Here is a 19,671-nt window from a genome sequence, read left to right as displayed (position 1 = left end):
GTGAGAAACAGGAAAACAGCCAGTCTGGAGGAGAGTGATGGGCCACTTCTGACACCAGCCATACACACAAGGCAGTATGGTATGATGGAATGAGGGCTAGAGTTGGAGAGTTGGAGTTGTAGAGACTCTACAGAGACCAGGGTTTGAGTCTTACCTCCGGGGACCATCAGTAAGTCATTCAATCTCCCTTATATTAACCTTGGTTTCCTCATCAACTAACTAAATAGGGATAATATGTGTGTTCATCCTTCGTTGCTGAAGAAGACCATGCCATCAGTGAAATAATGGCATGACTTGCACTTGACTTTGAGTGACAGAGGTCTGTGCAGGTCACCAGCCTCACTTCTCCTCCAGAGCCGTCTGAATCCAGTGATCAGATATTCATCAGGATGACTGGAGATGACCCAGGATGAGGCAATTGGGGTTAAATGACTTGCCCAAGGTCACACAGTTAGTGAGTGTCAAGTGTCTGAGGTGAGATTTGAACTCAGGTCCTCCTGATTCCTGCACTGGTGCTCTATCCATTGCACCACCTAGCTGCTCCTATATAATATCAGTATAAGAAAACTGAAAGGTGAACACACAAGACTGACAGAATTTTTGTTTCCATGAGACCACTGGCATGGGCCCTCAGGATCTGACTTGGCAACGTATTATTCAATGGAGAAGGAGTACCTTAAACTACATCAGGAGGACAGGAGTTCAAGGCTCACTTCTGACACATATTAGCTATACAACCAAGGGCAAGTCATTTATCCTTTCAGGGCCCTAAGGTGCTAAGGCTCATCTCTACTGATAGATGAAGTTACCAAGCAGTTCTCTACACTAATGAAATTGCAAATCTGGTCAAAATAACAATAATAACTATAGTATTTCCCTCATGAGACTTATGTAAGGGTCTCAGAGGTCATTTGGTCCAATCCTCTTAACTGAGGCCCACAGAAGTTTAATGACTTGGCCAAAGCTACACAGTTAGATTAGGATTTGAATTCATATTCTCTGACTCCTATTGCAGTACTTTTTAAAAAATGAAATAGTGAGTGTAAAGTACTTTGTAGGTTTTAAATTGCTCACAAAATAGCTATTTTAATAGCTATTAACATCTATACAATAATAATAACAATTGACATTAGCCATCAAACATATCAGGTGATATACTGGAGATGGGAATGGGGCAGTGAAGGAGGTGGTGGTAGTGCCACCTTTGAAATGCTACTAGCTCCCTGCACTCAGGCTCATTGCAGCAGATGGTGGTTTAGGCATATTCTCATCTACCTTTTGGGAGCACCAAAAGGTATAAGTAAGAGTAGAGTAGAAGGAAATTCACCCTTACCCTAAACCCTGGAAAAAGAACTAAAGTGAAGCTTTCTGGATCCAAGGCAAAGAGTTGCACTCCTCTGAGGTTTCATTTCTATTTCCCAGCTTACACAGTTCTGCATGGATGAACCAGGGAGCCCAGATGGGTGAGTATACACCTAGCTAACTAAAACGGAACAAGGGCCCTTCTTCGCTCTAGATATTCTCTCTGTTTGACTCCTTCCCATGTGAGGATAGCCCCCATTTTGTATTATACTTTAGAGTTTACAAAGTGTTTTTCTTAAAACAACCCTGAAAGCTAGGTAGTACATTATTCCCGTTTTGCAAATGAGGAGGCTTAAACTCAGGGAGGTTAGCCATAAAAACTTCAGAATTATATTGACTCTCTTGGGCTAACTGGAACCAGCCATCTCCAATGCCTTCCCTAGAGTAAAGGCAATGAGAAACCAGAGGCCTGTTAGCATTCTTAGATCCTCCGGTCTTCATTTTGCACTCCAAAAAAAGGAATGAAAACCCTGCCTCACACTTGCACAAAATTAAATCCAGAAAATCACTGCAAGTGAATTTAATGGAGAAAAGGGACATGACTGATTCTTCTCCTTCCTCTCCCTGAAAAAACAGACAAAAGCAGGCCTAAATGAAACCTAAAACATAAACTAGAAACAAAAGGAACAACTTCATTTCTAAGTGACTCAGAGATAGCATTCCTTACTCAAAATGATTTTAAAAAATAAAGAATTCAGCAAAAGACATGGGAAAAGTCCAAATATCACTCATGATCCTTTGATCAGATCACATAAGAAATCTGAAAAACTGATTTTTCTTCCCCTTCTTCTCATTTTTAAACCTCACCCAGGTGGTGGTGATGATTTTCAGGGGCTGGAGGTGGGATTGGGGAGGCATTTTCATCTCCTGGCTGAAGAACATTCATTCTGGACATTTTAATTAAGGCAGAAGTGCGTGTGATTTACATCCACAGAATTCTGGGAATGAAACCGGTTTAAACTATACATGCTCTCCATCTCTTGACCTGGATTTGGTATGCATTTGCTTTGCAGGAAGGTTTTTAGCAAAGGATGGATGTTCCACTCTGATTTGCTGAGCCCACACCCTATCTGTATTCTGCCCTGACCGCCTGCTAAGCTGGGGCATGGAGGGAGGGCTCTGACAAATTCCCCCTGATGAAGGCTGAGAGGAAAGGGAAAGGAAAATTGGGAAATCCCCTGAGGGAGAGAGGAGGAAATCTAAGGGAGATGGAGGTGCAGCGAAGGGACACAACATACCTAAGTTGTCAGCAAATTGTCTAGTGAAAAACAGAAAGGAAAACTCTCTGATCTTACCAAATAAAGTAAAAGGAGGAACAGTGACCAAAAGGAGGTTTGTGTCTGCATGTTTTCTTTGATTCAAACTCCTGTGGAAAAAACAGAGATAAGAATAATTAATGACTGTTCAAACCATCAATCTTCTACTTATGAAAGATCAATGTTTTATTTCATGTCCTAAGGCCGGGATAAGAGAATAGAAGACTTGATTTGGAGTCAGCAGTTATGGGCTTGAAACCTATCTTCAATACTTACTTGCATAGTGATTATGGGCAAGTTAATTAGCCTTTCTCAGCTTCAATATCCTTATCTGTAAAATGGGGATAATAACCTACCTCACAGGGATGCTGTGGCACTCACATGAGATTTTCCTATATTAAAGAATTCTCTCTCTCTCCTCTCCTTTTTGCCTTCTGTCCTTTCCTTTTTCCTTCCCTCCCTCCTTCCCTTCCTGCTTTCTTCTTTCTTTCTCCCCCTCCTTTCTTCTTTTCTTTCTTTCTTCCTCCATCTTTTTCTTTCTCTTTCTCTCTCTGCCTTCCTGCCTTCTTCCTTCCTTCTTTTCTTTCCCTCTTCCCTTCTTCCTTCCTTTCTTTTTTCCTCCCTTTCTTTCTTCCTTCTTTCTTTCTTTCTTTTTCCTTTCTTTCTCTCTCTTTCTTTTTCTTTCTTTCTTTTTCCTTTCTTCCTTTCTTTTTCTTCCTTTCTTTCCTCTTTCTTTCTTTCTTTTTTCTTTCCTTCTTTCTTTCTTTCTTTCTTTCTATCTTTCTTTCTTTCTTTCTTTCTTTCTTTCTTCCTTCCTTCCTTCCTTCTTTCCTTCTTTTTTCACAGGACAGTCTTTTACAAGGATGGATTCTCTACTGTCTGATTAGCTAAATCTATGCCCAGTCCTTCTCCTTGACCTTTCCTCCTTCCCTGTTGAGCTGAGGGTATGTATATAAAGTGCTTTGCAAACATTAAACCCTTCAGGAGGAAAGAAGTTAGTCTTAATTAATCCTGTAAGTATACAAATGGGAAATTAATCCCAGTCCTTGGCTTGTCTCCTACTATACCAAATCCTGCTTCTGACACTTAATACCCATGTGACTTTGGGTTCATTAATTAACCTTCCTGGGTCTCAGTTTCTTGTTTGTAAAAGAAGGGATTCGGACTAGATGACCTCTGAGATCCCTTCTAGCCTGAGAGGTTGAATTCCTTGGTGAAATTCAGGACAATTCATAACTGTGCTTAAGCTATGAGAGAAATGCTCCATGTTTTCTGAAAAGGAAGGTTATTACTTAGATACAACATAATTTAAAGTCAAATCCCCTAAATCATTTTTATGATAAAGATGTGTAATGCTCTCAGGCACTCAAAATATCTTCATCTCTATGATCCTCTCAGATCCATTGTACTACAAAAGCCAAAGATTTCATAATACAATCACATTATCTTTATACAGACCTCCCTGTATGGCTGCTGAGGCAGGGATGATTATCCCCATTCATCGGGCAAAGGAAATGAAACACAGAATGTAGCTAATTGGTAAAACCAGGACCAGAATCTAGGTTGAATCACTCCTAGCCCTAGCCCTATCCTCTTAATTGAGAAGTCTTATGCATGGAAAATCCAAGAATCATAGAAATTAAGAGCTAGAAGCCACTTCAGAAGTCATGTCAGACAACAACAACACCTAGTAAGTGTGTGTGTGTGTGTGTGTGTGTGTGTGTGTGTGTGTGTGTGTGTGTGTGTACTTTAAAGTTTGGAAAGTGCTTTAGGAGTATTATCTTATTTAATCCTCACAACATCCTTGGGAGTCAGGTGCTATTTTACTCCCATTTTACAGGTGAGAAGACTCAGGCAGGCCAAGGTTAAGTGAATTACCAAGGTCACATACCTAACAAGTGTCTGAGGCTGGATTTGAACTATCCATTGTGCCACATAGTATTGTTTTGCAGATCTAGACACAAAGGGCCCAGAGTGATAAAAAGATTTATTATGCCACCTAGGGACTACAATTCAAGTCTCCTGCCTGCCATCACCAACATTCAAATATTTAAAAAGTCACTTTCCCATTAGAATCAGTTTGACTAATGCATCTAGATGTCACATTTAAATTCGGTTTATTTTCTCCTTTTGAAAGATTAATTACTTCATTACTTTGAGTACCTCTGCCATCAATGAAGCCTGAAACCCCTCCTTGCTTTGGTAGATGGCTTTTCCAGCTGCTTTAATTTAAAAAAAAAAATTAACTACCTTAGTGCCAATTTTTTGGTGAGCACCCTCTACAGACTATTAATTAAACAAGTCCCCAGACAATAGACATCATTCATCACTAAGATGATACTAAAAGACTCCCTTCTAGCCTAGCAAAAAGCTGCCAGGGTTTATAACCTATTGGCTTAAGCCACCAAGAAACTCACTGAGACAATGGGAAACTACATTGGTAGAAGTGGTTTATTTTCATGTTAAACAAAAGTGAGAATTTTTTGTGAATCATCTCATTTTTGTTTGGTGTTTTTAATAATATTAGTTAACAATTCACATTTATACAGTCTTTCAAGGTTTACAAAGCACCTTGGTACAAAAAGTTATGAGATAAGTAGTGGAAATATTCTTAGGCACATTCTACAAATGAGAAAACTCAGGCTCTGAAAGGTTAAATAACTTGCCCACAGTGCCAAAGCCTGCAAATGTCGGAGATGGGACTAAAAACAAAGTTTCTAAATTTCAGCATTCTATCCATTATGCCATGTCTCTATGCCCATCAAGCTAAATATGAATACTCAATGCACACTAATGCCTACAAAATGAAATATCCACATTAACTGATCAATCGGCATATGTTTATTATCTATTGTGTGTCGGTCATTGTTACAGTAGATGCTGGAGAGAGATCAAAAAAATGAAACAGTCCCCTGCCTTCAAGAAGTTTATATACTATCAAGGGAGAGAAGATAGATAGATAGATAGATAGATAGATAGATAGATAGATAGATAGATAGATAGATAGATAGATAGATGGATGCATGGATGGATGGACATAGTGGGAAACAGGATAGATAGAAAGAATAGAGAGAAAGAGTAGAAAGATAGAGGATAGAAAAATAGATAGAAGCATAGACATGATAGATATGTATAGAGAGAAAGAGACATAGAGATGACATATCTACATAGATATATAGAGGTACATGATATAAACAGCATAAATACAAAGTAATTGGGGCAGGGGAGAACACTCCTAGCTGGGAGAATCCAGAAAGGCCTCATGTAGCAAGTAGTACCAACTGAACTTTGAAGGAAACTGGGGATTCTAAGAGGGAAGGTAAGGGTAGAGCACATTCCTGAAATAGAGGACAGACTGTGCAAAGGCAAGGATTTGAGGGATGGAATGGCCTATAAGAACAGCAGACAGAGCAGCTGGCTGGACCATAGATAAGAGGTGACTAATATAATGAAGTTGGAAAGATAGGTAGAAGACAGTCTATGAATGGGCTTTTGGGGGGTTGAATTGGACATAGCATGCAAAAAACTAAGTCAAATTAGTTGTGTGAGGAAATTAGCAAACACATCAAACAAATCAGCAAAAAAATCAGGGATAAATATATTGCTTTGTTGTCTAGAATTAAGAAAGTGATGGAGAAAATGTTAATAATGCAGATTAAGATTTAAAATTTGCTTTGCATACAGTTTGGAGAGCTGGTTGTTAAACATTTACCAGCACGTCATTGGGGACAGCTAGATGATACAGTGAATAGAATACTAATTCTGGAGTCAGGAATGTCTGAGTTCAAATCTAGCCTCAGATACTTACTAACTGGAAGATATTAGAGCAAGTCTCTTAACTCTGTTTGCCTCAGTTTCCTCATCTGTAAAAAAGAGCTGGAGAAGGAAATGGCAAACCACTCCAGTATTTTTGCCAAGAAAACCCTGAAACGGTTCATGAAGAATTAGACATGACTGAAAAACAGCTAAACAACAAAGAATAAGAAACACATCATTGACAACCACTGGTGCTGAGCAGAGAAATGACATAACCAGACTTGTGCTTTAGGAGTGTTACTTTGAGAAATATACATTAGTTACATCACATTATAGGATGAAACACACAAACTGAGTTTCTGAGATTTAAATATTTCAGTTTTATGAATAGAACTTGATTATTGCCAAACATTCACAAGTGTTTAAAATTAACATGCTATAAATAGATTGACATGTTTTAATTCTCAAAGCACTAGAATGTACAAATGATCTAAAAACAACTCCTTTGAATTATATTTAGATTTAATTAAACTTGTATTGTTGGCACAGGCTATTATTTCAAACAAACTAATAGTTTTCACTTCTCAGTAGATGGGCAGCATTGGACAGGAAGATGCTAACCACCTCATTTTAAGTGGCATTGGTGGCATTTCTGATCTCCCATAGAAATGGAACTCAAATGGGCAAGAGACAAAGCAAAATACTAAATAGATAAAAACGAGTATTTTTATTTTAGATTGATGTTCAAGGAAGTCATTACCTATTTTTGTAAGCCCTAAAATAAAGACAGAGATGAATTCATGATGCATCTTTTCTGTCACACTTGTTCTTTTCCATTATAGAAAGGTTACCAGGAAAGGGTGGAAATGCATATTTTTCCATTGCCACTACCAGTCTTCTATTACTTACTTAGGGACAAATTTACTTGGGCTCTGGCTTTAGCTCAGCGTTTCTTTCAATTCACCCATTGATCTTTAGTTGCCAACATCAGAATGTCTGAGCCTTGAATTCAGGTGCTCTATGGGCCTTCTTTTGGGGAGAGGTGGGGGAGTAGTGTGGCTTAGTGGGTAGAGCCATGGCTCTGGAATCAGGATAGACCTGGGTTTAAATCCCATCTATGATATTTGCAATCTGGGTAACTTTGGGTAAGTCATATAACTTTCTCTGTGCCTCACTTTCCTCATCTATTAAGTGAAAAAGGCCTCTTGCAGTACTAAATCTATGCTCCTATGATCGTAATTTGTCCTGCCTCCTTAATATGTTCAGTTGAGACCTTTTCAAGTAGGATAATACCACTCCTTCTTTCGTAACTTACAATTTGAAAAATCCTCCATGAATAGAGTTCTTGTCTCCCACAGAGGCATAGCACATAGCCAAATGAAGCACATAGTTACATAGTTCATTGAAGGGTTCTATCAGGATTATATAAAAAATGAACTTCAACCTCTCCAGCAGGGCTTTGTCATACTTTTTCTCTGCATGGAAATCAGTTACATGGAACATTGTCATAAACAGGTCTCTGAATCTGAGTCATAAAATCTTTAATGATACTTAGGGCACACCATGTTTTAAATTACTTTCCACAAAGCCTGATCAGAATATATAGTTTGAGTTTCCCCCAGGTAATATTTAGAAGAGGAATGAAGCAGACTTCCAGGTAACTTCAGTGATCTTTTTGTCTAAATTATCCAAACCAAATGGTTGGGTTTTCCACCTTCTGCCAGGGTCTCTCTGGACATCCATCAAGGGAAGAGTGAAACTGTCAATTTTTGTTAAGCTACTACTTTCCCTTTTTTTTGAAGTGAAATTTTAAAAGTCTCTTATGTATCTTCTTTTTAATGTAATCATTGTGTATACTATATATATGCACATAAAGGCTAAATATTCTCCATAGCAACTGTCTAGGAAATCCTGATGACACAGGGCAAAGGTCCTAAAGTCAACATTCTCCAATGGAAAGTCTTCAGTTCTCCATGTTGGTTGAATTAAAACCAGATCTCTTTAGTTCTGGAAACTTTTCCTACTGGCAATCTTGTTTCAAACAGTCATTCGCCAAAAAAGTGTTTATCCTGAGGGTAACTTAGACGTCATAATCAAGAAAGCTATATAACTCGCAGCAACACTGACATCCATCCTCATACTGAGACATTTTTTTATAAAGCTCTGGGTTCTTCTGAGGTCTCGCCCTGTAGCAGAGACATCATGAGTGACCACACTTCATCACATATTAAGTTCAGTCCACTCTATTTTTTTTAAAGTACCCCTTCGCTTAATGTCTACTGTCTCTGTTCAAGGAAATAATATTATACTTCACTTTCTCAAAGTCAACTTCTGGCGCTGAAAAAACCCTTCTTCCTTTTGTAGCCATTTTGAGCTTTTCAAATGGAATTTATTTCAGGAAAACTTAGCCCCTTTTCCTCTCCTCACCTTCTATTCTTTACATCTGCCTTCTAATTTTTAAACGAAGCTATGAACTCTTATTCTTGCTAATAGAGAGATTGGTAATCTACAGATTGGGGCAGTTGTATGCTGGTAAATATTTAATAACCAACCTTGAAGAAGGGTGAAGGTTTATGCACAACACATTTTTAAGTGTATTATTAGCATTTTCTCTCTCACTTTCTTAAGTCTAGACAATCAACAAAACAATAAATCCAACTCTGATTAAATACTCACATTGAAAATTTATCAGTTCTCAGAACCAGTACACCCCTGGTTAGAAGTCTCCTTGTATTGAACTCTTCATAGGGCAATTATGCAAGACAGACACCATCCCAGTGAAACCATTCATCGAGAATAATTCATTCTCTACATGGGCTCCAATGTACTTTAAAAGGATTTTTAAAATTCAGAGTAGGACAAGTATCTTAACAATGGGAAACTCTTTACAAGTACTCTTTAAGAGAGTTTTTGTCATATCCTCCTTTATCTCAGTAAATACAGTGAATCTCTAGGCTCCAGATCTCCAAGTCTGTTAATCACTGAACAGACAAGTACTTTTCTCCTGCAAACAGAAGCTGATAGATGGGTGAACTATAGGAAGCTGAGAATCATTCATCACAACTTTTAAACCCATTCTCTCAAAATTTCTGAGTGCTTTGAACTTAGTGCCTACTACTATGGCAGAGTCAGCTGTACAAAATATCCAACCATGGCAGAACAGCTGATAAATCCCAGAAGGGAATGACTAGAGTGGCTATTTAAAAACACTATGGGGAGCTGGGGAGCACACCCAGGCAGGATGTACCTTCAACGCACAACCTCACCAGGATGAAACAGCCCCAAGTGCCTTGTCATCATTTTGGATAGCACTAATTTGGCACAGCAAGTATAAGTTAGGAACCATGGTCATTTATGAATGAAGATCAAATTAAAATCTTGCTCGCAGCAATCCTTGTTAAGTGGTTTTCAGATAAAACATGCATTTTTTTTTAGTTTGGTTAGATAGAAGCTTTTGGCATCAATCACATTACTTACAGATTAGTGAGACAGAGAAAGCCTCTTGACTGAGAGACTTAATCAAAGGAAAGAAAGAGTGAAAAGGAAAAACGAAGGAAGGAAGGAAAGAAGGAAGGGATGAAAGAAAGGAGGAATGGAGGAAGACCAATACTACTGCCTTATAGCAGGCAAATTATCTTAACTGAAGAGAAGGGAATGGCTCTGACTGGTTTATATATTATGGGTTGTTTATTGGGTGGCAGTCCAAAAGCAGAGAGAAGAAGAAGAGGGTTAAGTAAAAGAGGGGGACAGAGAGAAGTAGAGGGAGAAAGAGAAAAAGAAGAGGAAGAAAGGGGGATGAAAGAGGGAGAGAAAAGTGGAAGAGAGAGTTACATACACTTTTGGAGTTTGTGTTAAATCTCACAAAATGAAATATGAAAGTAATCCCAATGTTTAAAAATTTGGAATTACATAAAAAATAAATTAGGGGTAATTATTCATTTTACAGAAGAATTCACAAGTTTCCTTTAAATAGCAGGTCCCCTAGAAAATTTTTTTAAAAGATTCAAATTTTGGTTAACTGAACTATCATACAGGCAATTTCTAAGGCCCTAAATTCTTAGTGTCTTTAAATTTAGTAGCTTAAATTTCTTTAGATTTAATAGCTTAAAATGGCACTAAGGCTTTTGGGCCACTCTGTATTTTTTTATTTGATCATTTCTATGGGGATAGTGCTATAGGAATTATTTTACTGATTTTCCAGATGAGGAACCTGAGACTCAGAGAAGGTAATTTGCCCATTGTCACAGGTAAGCATTGTAAATGGGATTTGAACCCAGGTATTTGGGACTCACAACCCATACCAAGGTTCTTAACCTTCTTTGTATTATGGATGCCTCCCCCTCCAACTTCAGTGGTCTGGTAAAGCCTACATGGAATGATAATGATGATGAAGAACTCAGAATAATGACTTAAATACATCCTCCAAGAAGACCTGAACAATTCCCAAAGGGAAATGGAATTTTCTCTGTTCCAACCATGGAAGCCCAATTATACCAGTGACCAAAGAAGCAATTTGGAATCACTGTTTCTTTGTGTGAAATGAAGTTTATAATTAATTTATTGATTTAAATATTCATTTGTAACTTGTTACTTCTTTTGTTCACTGAGCACAAATTCTTAAGGGTGTGCCTTCATACCCTTTTGAATGTGCTTAAAAGGTCATAAACTCTTGTTAATGTCCTAGTATTTCATTATGACACATTTGCTGAAAATAAAATTCAGAATAAAGGATGGCTAACTGAGACCCCATCCAGGGATGTGTTGGGGGTAGGGCAGAATAGAAAAACAAAGCTCTTTTTAACCTACAAAGTGTCATTGTGACTTGGAACTCTGAACACAGTGAGGCTTCATTCATCGTGGCTATTTCACCCACAGGCTTTTTCTTACTTCACAGAAACTTAAGTCATAGGTAGTCAATTGTGTTCAAACTGATCTCTTAAACTGTGAGAATTTTTTGACTGACAGAAGAGTGTATATGAATGATATCACAGATTTGATCCAAAAAAAAAGTACTCTGTGTTCCAGTTAAAATAGACTGCTTTCTGTTCCCAAATAAGCTCTGCCATCTCCACTTCCACGGTATTGCTCATGCTGTTCCCCATTCCTGGAACACCTTGCTTCCCTTTTTTCTCCTATTAAATTCCTACCCATTACCTTAAAGGTTCCTAATCCATGAATGAATGATTCTTGTCACTAGGTAGTGACAACCTCCCCCCCTCCCTTGTATCTTGCAAATAGTAAAAGTTTGTTTTTAACTTTCTACAGATCATATGCTATTGTTTATCATTGTTAATTGTGCTTATGTCTTATCCCCTGACTAAAGTGAAAATTCCATGAAAGTAGGAACTATGTTTTACCTAAATATTTTATTTCCTCTAGTACTTTGCACAGTGTTCTGAAAATAATAGGTGCTAAAAAAAATGTGTGTTGAATAAGTGAATGAACTCATGAATCTCTGAAGAAACGAGTGGGATCATTTCTTGGCTCCTTCCTAATATATTCTCCCTCATAGGAAAAGAAAAATGGATTACACTGTGCTTTTTGGAAATTGGCATAGAAATCCAAAAGAAATAGCATCAAACATTTATTTAATTCTCCTTGGGGAAGAAAGGCAACCTAACTGGGGTGGAGTAATGCCATTAAGATTCATGACCTTTCCTTTCTACTTATGTCTTAGAAACTGTGGCATTCATTGTGTCCCCTGGTTCTGGGTGTGTACTTTCACTGTGTATATCCATTATAGTAAAAATATAATGAATGCTTTAAGAAATACATTTTTGAGAGGTTGTGTTTCCTGATGGAGGAGGACGTAGCTGATATCACATGACTTAACTGACTAGAAACCAGAGCCACCTGCTTAAATTTTTTAATAGGACATCTATATTGGTGAAGTCTATATTGTGTTTCCTGGCAAGAGAAAGAATATTTTTGTAGCATTATAGACTGTTAGAACTGGAAAGGAAGTTAGAGGTAATCCTATCTAATCCTCATTTTACAGATAAGACTACCAAGACCCACACCAACGAAGTGACCTTCCCAAGGTTATGAAGCAAGGTAGAAGAGCCAGGATCAGAATTCCAGATCTTCTGATAAAAACAAGAACAAAGAAGAGGAAGAAAAGGAGAAGGAGAGAAAGGAGGAAGTTGATTTGGGATTTGAGAATTTCAACCTTCAAGAAACCATTGACAAACTTCATATCCTCTAACTATAGCCTAGACCCCAAACCAGAGAGTAGATATTTGATGTTCTAGACTATCATTGATCTTTTGGTGTCCTCCCCAACCTCAATGGATATGTGTCTTTTCCCCCTTGGATTTTCATTTTCCTATACATCTTTTTCACATCAGGAAGCTCTTCTAGTCCTCTTTTCAGCCTTCCAACAATTTTAATTCCTGATCATTCTTAGCTCCCACCTATCTAGTAAACCCTGGGGTTCTCAGTTTTTGCAGACATTTTTGTTTAAGTGTCAATTACTTGATACTGAAAAGGAGATTTGTATCCAAATTTCAGAAATGACAAGAGTTTCCTCACACCACAAGACCAGATTCTTTTAAACTTTCAGATACACACTAAAAAAAAAAAAATGACTGAATGCTTGTCTCTAACTTCCAACAGAACACAAACTCTTTCTTGATTTTGCCACTTAGCAGAATTTAGATCTTCAAATGCATTTACAAAAAGGCGAACCAGACAGTGAGACATATTGAAGAAAAAAACTTGTCAAATAAGTAAAATTGAGTAAAACAAAACTAAACTGCCCTTCCTAGCAGCACCATCATTACTCTCCACAAGCCCATTCCACTAGCTTTTTAAGTGCCCCTGTACCTCACCCAACTGCAAATTTCACCCTTATTTTTCAGTCATTAAAATTATATCTACATACTTCAGAGAGGTCAAACCTTACCTTTCATTTAGGAAAGAAGAGAAGGTTCCTTAAAATGCTTTTTCTTCTTTTAGGGTCTTAAGATTGCTTACTTGAGACAAGTGGGATCTGCCTGTACAAAGGCAGATGATTTATTCCCTCTGAACTGTTTCTGATTCACTAACCTCTCCCGAACAGTTTCTGATACATTAGCCTACACTTTCGTTAAACATTAACCATATTTTTTTTTTATTGATTTTCAGGGATCATCAAAAGGTATAGGGTCATAAATGATACAATAGATTCACTCTGCAAAGGGATGATTTTGTATTAAAGAAAAATGCAGATTACACTTAACATGCTTCCTACTGCACTCTTTAAAATAAACTTCAGGTCTGTTTTTTATGCAAAGGGAAATCAGAAGATAAGAACCATGATCATTTATTAAGCACCTATTGCGTGCAAAGTTCCAGACCAGTCATAAGTGTAAACACAAACTTTTGGGTCACAATTCATATTAATTACAACCACCAATTTTTGTTGTCTTCATGCCAAAGGAGATCAATGACAAACAAAACAAGGAACTTTCCTATCGTGATGTCATTTGTGGTCTCCCCAAAGGAAGAAAATTCTTAGGATAATTTCAGCTCAAATTTATTTTGCCATAAAGATCCAGATGAACTGAGAATTTTTTGCCCTCAGGATTGTCCAGCAAATTGTCTCAGTTCGGCACTTGATATAATTTGCAGACACTCCCTTGACTTCAGAAGATAGGAAACAGGAAGAGGGGAGGGAGGGAGAGAGAGACAGAGACAGAGACAGAGACAGAGACAGAGAGTTGATTAGTAGCTATAAGTAAAGGAGTTGTACATGACTCAGAAGGGGAGAAGCATCTGATACCTGCATGTCTACTCAATTAAGACTACCCATCCCTCAAATGTACATGAAATCAGAGGACCTATTTTTTTCCCCAGAAAGCAAACCAAATAGAAAACTTCCTAAATATTATATTTATTTATTTTTGTGCTTTTAAAAAGTTACTAACCAGAATAAGATCTATGTTTATATAGCTCTTTGATGTCTATAATGTGTATACTTTCTCCATTGATACATATGGCAAAACATGAGAAGACAAGTGGCTTCATCCTATATTCTTCTTCTGATTCTTGGCCTCCCATAAATCTCCAAAGATAATCCTCTACCTAGTGTGGGGCAGGCCTTCCGCTGAGGCTCATATTTTGTCACCTCTTCCCCCTTACTCTTGAAATATAATTATTTCCTTTTCTGATCACACATTTTTATCGATGATGTCATTTATGACTGTTCTTTTATATAAGTAATCATCAGTCACATGCTGTAACTTGCTTCCATCCCCCTCTCCCTCCACTGCTTTTTGGGACACTTGCAATTTCGCATATTCAGAGATAATTGTATTCCATGACTCACAGCCATATAACATTACTGGAAAGTTATTAGCTTTTAAACAGGAAGTTTTTGTATCCGGAAGCAGAATGACCAAAAATACTACACAATTTCCTAAATGTGACCTAGAGTGCTCTTTTTCCTATTCAACTCGACTCAGTTCATCAACCATCTTTAGTCATTGTCCAAGAAGTATGTGCTAATGGACTAATTCAACAGGCTGTCTATCCAATTGCACATCATAATTTTGGCAATATACAATCATCATCCACTTGGTTTTTCCTGTGTGGACTGCTAAATCTCTCTCCTTTGAGAAGTAATGGTTCCCACTGATGAGATTTGCTAGTATTCTGTGGTTTAATGCAATCAGCACAATGTTGTCCATAGACAGTAGAATCTGAAGAACCTTATTAGCCATAAAAAATCTCCCTTCCGTTTAGACTCTGTAGGTCATTTCTCATGACTAGCAAACCTGTTTGACAAGAATACATCTTCTATTTTAATGCCTCATTTAAGGAATAGAGCTAGAAAGGACCATGGAGACCATCTGATTCAGCTGATCTTTTTATAGACAATGACCTCTCTTAGTCTCAGAGAAATTAAAGTATTTGCCTGAAGTCATATAACCAGAATGTAGGAGAATTAGGATTCCTCTAATCAAATGCCTCTAATTCCAAATCCAGTATTTCTTCCGGTGTGACTATGTTGCTTCCCTTAAAGCTAACATTTCACTGGAGGAAAACTTTTATAGTTGCATTTTTCTTTTCTAAAATAAATTATTTTCAAAATCATCAATAAATAATAAACTTAGTAGGATATAGTATAGTTAGAATGAAATGGTTAGGTAGCATAGTGGCCAGAGCTCTGGCCATTGAATTCAAATCCAGCCTCAGATATTTGCTAGCTGTGTGACCTGGGCAACTCACTTCACCTCTATCCATCTCAGTTTCCTTAATTATAAAATGCGGAGAGAAATAATACTAGCTACCTCCCAAAGCTGTAGTGAGAATTAAGTGAAAAAATATCTGTAGAGCTCTTGGTACATAGTAGGTGCTTAATTGGTGCTTGTTTCCTTCCTTCTTTAGCACGTTTTAGTTAATAGTGTGACTGAAGATGTGGTCTACTGTAAAAAAAAACAACATATTCCCCAACCTGTCTATGCCTTTCTGATATTATCAACAAGAATAATTCCCAAATATTCAACAGGATAAATAGATGGAGATAGATTATATATAATAACAATAATAATAGCTAATACATATATATCCTACTATGGGCCAGGCATTGCACTAAGTGCTTTTGCAAATATTATATCATTTGATTCTCATAACAAACCTATGTGTTAGGTGCTATTATTATCCTCATTTTACAGTCGAGGAACTTGAGGAAGATAGAGGTTAAATGACTTGCTTACATTACACAGCTAGTAAGTATCTGAGGCCAGATTTGAACTCAGCTATTCCTGACTCCAGATCCTGAATTTTGTATACTGATAAATAATTCTCACAAATATTTTATAGGGATGAGAAAGTAGACTTACTTGGCAATAGTTGCTTATGTCTCCTTATTCACTTTTTTTCTTTAGGAAGCAGGGATTATAGCACCTCTGATCTTTTTCCTTCTTCTGTAATCTTTCCCTCACAAATATCTTGAAAATTAATCCCTGGCTACTTTTGAAATTATATTGCCTCCAGAAAAGATTTCCCCTATGTCAATTAGCTTGGTCAGCTAGATTAGACAGTGGATAGAACGCTGGTCTTGGAATCAGGAAGATTGATTTTCATGAGTTCAAATCTGGTCTCAGACACTATCTGTGTGATCCTGGGGAAAATCTCATAACCCTATTTGCCTCAATTCCTCATCTGTAAAATGAGAAGGAAATAGTAAGCCACTCCACTAGCTTTGCCAAGAAAACCCCAAATGGAGCTGAAAAGAGCCAGATGCTATTGAACAACAACAATCTCAATTACTTCAGTGCTAGATGTTCTCATTTTTGCCATGTCTTCATATAGCAAGCATATCAGGTACTGAGCTGTTACAGTGTAAATGTTTCAAAATAATCAATGATGAATCTCTATAGAACCCTGACAAATTTGTTCCACTTGGCATCCATCTATTCATGTTCCTTCTCCTAGATTCCTCTATAAATTTACTGGGTTTGATCTTAGTTGAGCTAAAGAATGTTTTAGGTAGAGGGGGAGTGGAATAGAATGAATAGAATTGAACTGGTTCATATCCCATCCCGTTCCTGACACTAAATTCTTTGGTTTTCAACCATGGGTAAGTCACTTAATTTCTCAGAATCTTAGTTTCCTCATATAATATCTATAGTGCTTACCTATGAGGGTCATTGCTGTGAGATTCAAATGTGAAGTGCTTTGCAAACTTTTAAAAACCCTTTATAAAGGCAGCTATTCTTATCATTGTCAAATGCTACTGCTTCTCAGTTTTATGAGGCAATGCAGGTACTTAAAAACTTCCATCCTCCTCTTCCATAATATCTTGCAAGTAATCTTGGTTACAACTCTTGGCTATCATCCCTCTACACCTGACAAAGAGATTAAGTATTATTCAGGTTGGGGACCTGATTGTCCTTGTTGTAGTCAACTGTTCCTCATGGGTAAAAACTACAAGAAATGGTAATAATCACAATATCTTTTCATTAATTCATTTCCCATTTTTTCCAAGCTAGCAGCCTGTTTGAAGTGTTCAGTTTGGAACTATCACAGTTGCATAAAGGGTCTTCTCATCTTTATCCCTTGTTTAAAAAAATTGATGTTAATTTTTTTTTCTCTTTGCTGTAACCAGTTCCTGGTTTGATTGAGCAGACACAGACCTATGATTCTGAAATAACACAACAGGAATCAATCACTTCCTGCCTGTTAATATGTAGTCAATTTCATTTTTATGATGTTAATCAATGCTTAACAAGTATATCTTCCAACCCTTTTCTTGAAGAAAGTATTCATGATCCACAGATGTGAACCTTTTGGGAAATCTACAAGCATCTGAAAGCTTAATCTTACATCATAGTTTTCAACATCATTTTTTACATTCTCCTTTGCACCCATCTTTCCATTGGTATCACTGATTATCAAGCTATATGTTGACTTTAATTTGGAGGAACTTATCAAATTCTTCATTCTCTGTAACAGATGTTGGTTCATAAATTTTGACATTTTTCACAGTAATTTTCTTACTGACTCATCTTGAGCACTAAAAGGTAAAGTGAATAAGGGGTGTTTTTTGTTGCTTTAAAGTATATAATTAAACTGAGTCTACCCACTCCTTTTGTCACTTTTCCAAGAACCTGAGAGCTGTCTTTCCACTGAGTTACAGTTTCATTATGTCTTCTAGTTTAATTTATGGTGAGAATGTCGATATTGATCAGGTTTATTATCTCCAGCAGCAAAATGTCAACTCATTTGTCTGAATTGAATGAGCCATTGGACAAAGATTTTTACATTTCGAGTTATCAATAGTTAAATTAATGTTGGTATGTGGTATAAGAACTGAGAGGTTCTTAGCAACCAAGGTCCCTTTTTCCTTTGTTCTTTTTGTTATTGTTCCCTGGTTCATAGTGGTCAGAGATTCCTCACTTAGTCATCAACTGATTGATTGATCCTCAGACAATAATCAATAGTGAATAAATCATGATTAAGTGCCTACTATGTGCCAAGCATTGTGCTAAGCCCTAGGGATACAAATAAAAAAAAAAAAGGAAACAGTTTCTGCCCTTAGGGAGCTTACAATCTAATGGGAGAAGACAAACACAAAAGAAAGCTGAAAGGTGGGGAGGGTGCTCAGGGGAAGGAAGTACCAACTTGGGTATGCGATGAGGTAGAATACCAAGACAGATGAGATCTCACAGGATGAGTAGGTTATCCCAATAATGAGCTTCCTGGGACATGGGAGAGAAGTCAGGCTGAGGAGCATCAAGGTAAATAAGCCAGGTGAGAAATGAGGACATGTCTGAGTGAGCTCTCTCCTTCAGTGGAGTCAGAAGTGGGTCCAAATTCAAAACCAATCTGGCATGGTAGAAGGGAATAAATATTTATCTAGTGCCTACGATGTCCCAGGTACTATGTTAAGCACTTTCACAAAGTATTGTCTCATTTGATCATCAACTCCCATCCCCCTACCCCCACCCCCAGACAGTGTAGAAGGGGAAGGAAAGGGACCTTCCTTCCTGCACGTCTCTCTAAATGTCAAAGTTTATTAACCTGCTTATCTCCCCTCTTCCATCTCTGTCCCCATCTCCAGCTCTTGAAGAGATTCCTGACATGCCTATGTCCCTGCAGATCTTTCCTCAACTTCCCCCCAGCCTCCAGCCTCAGTCAGACAGTTTGCAGCTTCTGTTGCCTGGGGCAGTGCAGGCTTTCATTCTACCCTATGGAAACTCCCTTGTATCCATCTTCCTAAGGTGGCTGCTATTATTTATCTCCGTTTTACAGATGAGGAAATTGAGCAAACAGAGGTTCACCCAAGGACATGTAGCTAGCAAGTTTCTGAGGCTGGATCTGAACCCAGGTCTTCCAGTGCTCTATCCACTGTACCCCTAAGGCTGCCAGTCAGCCCTCTACTGCAGAAATTAAAGAGTTTTATAACCCAGAGTCACACCCCACTCATGCCACAATGAGAGACCAGAGCAGGACTTTGATAGAAGAAACACTGGAGTTAAAATGAGAAAAAGGGTAAAAGTTTTAGGACCCCTTAGTAGAGTCCTCTTTTAGAAGTCACAGACAAATTCTCATCCTTCTCTAATACTGGGAATTTACACTGAAAATGGAAACCAATGCAGTGATGTGTAGCATATTTCTGCCTTTTTGCTTCCAGCTCCTTCAGAGCCATGATCACATTTTTCCTCTTCCCTCTTTAACACCAAACATTCACAAAGAATGTGTAGAAGAATTCCTCCATTTATCTTGAGGTGTCCCCTTCCTTTCCAGCCCTTCCTAGGTGATTCTGGAGTGGGAGAAAAGCATTATATTTGTGCCAACGGGTAGGAATAGA

General features: G+C 37.7%; 1 protein-coding gene across 1 annotated transcript in view; it reads right to left on the bottom strand.

The window, feature by feature from the left end:
* Positions 1-13,442, bottom strand: part of CDH17 (cadherin 17) — a 62,196-nt gene extending 48,754 nt beyond the window's left edge. Inside the window, exons 1-2 of the mRNA XM_072603548.1 lie at positions 13,279-13,442; positions 2,658-2,728 (exon numbers count right to left, since the gene is read on the bottom strand). Of these exons, the coding sequence (XP_072459649.1) occupies positions 2,658-2,708 (51 nt within the window). The 5' untranslated portion in view covers positions 2,709-2,728; positions 13,279-13,442. The remainder of the gene's footprint in view (positions 1-2,657; positions 2,729-13,278) is intronic.
* Between the last annotated feature and the right edge of the window lie 6,229 nt (positions 13,443-19,671).

The sequence above is a fragment of the Notamacropus eugenii genome, chromosome 4 (genome assembly GCF_028372415.1).
Source record: "Notamacropus eugenii isolate mMacEug1 chromosome 4, mMacEug1.pri_v2, whole genome shotgun sequence".
NCBI lineage: Eukaryota > Metazoa > Chordata > Mammalia > Diprotodontia > Macropodidae > Notamacropus > Notamacropus eugenii.
This window is presented reverse-complemented; position numbering and strand designations above follow the sequence as displayed.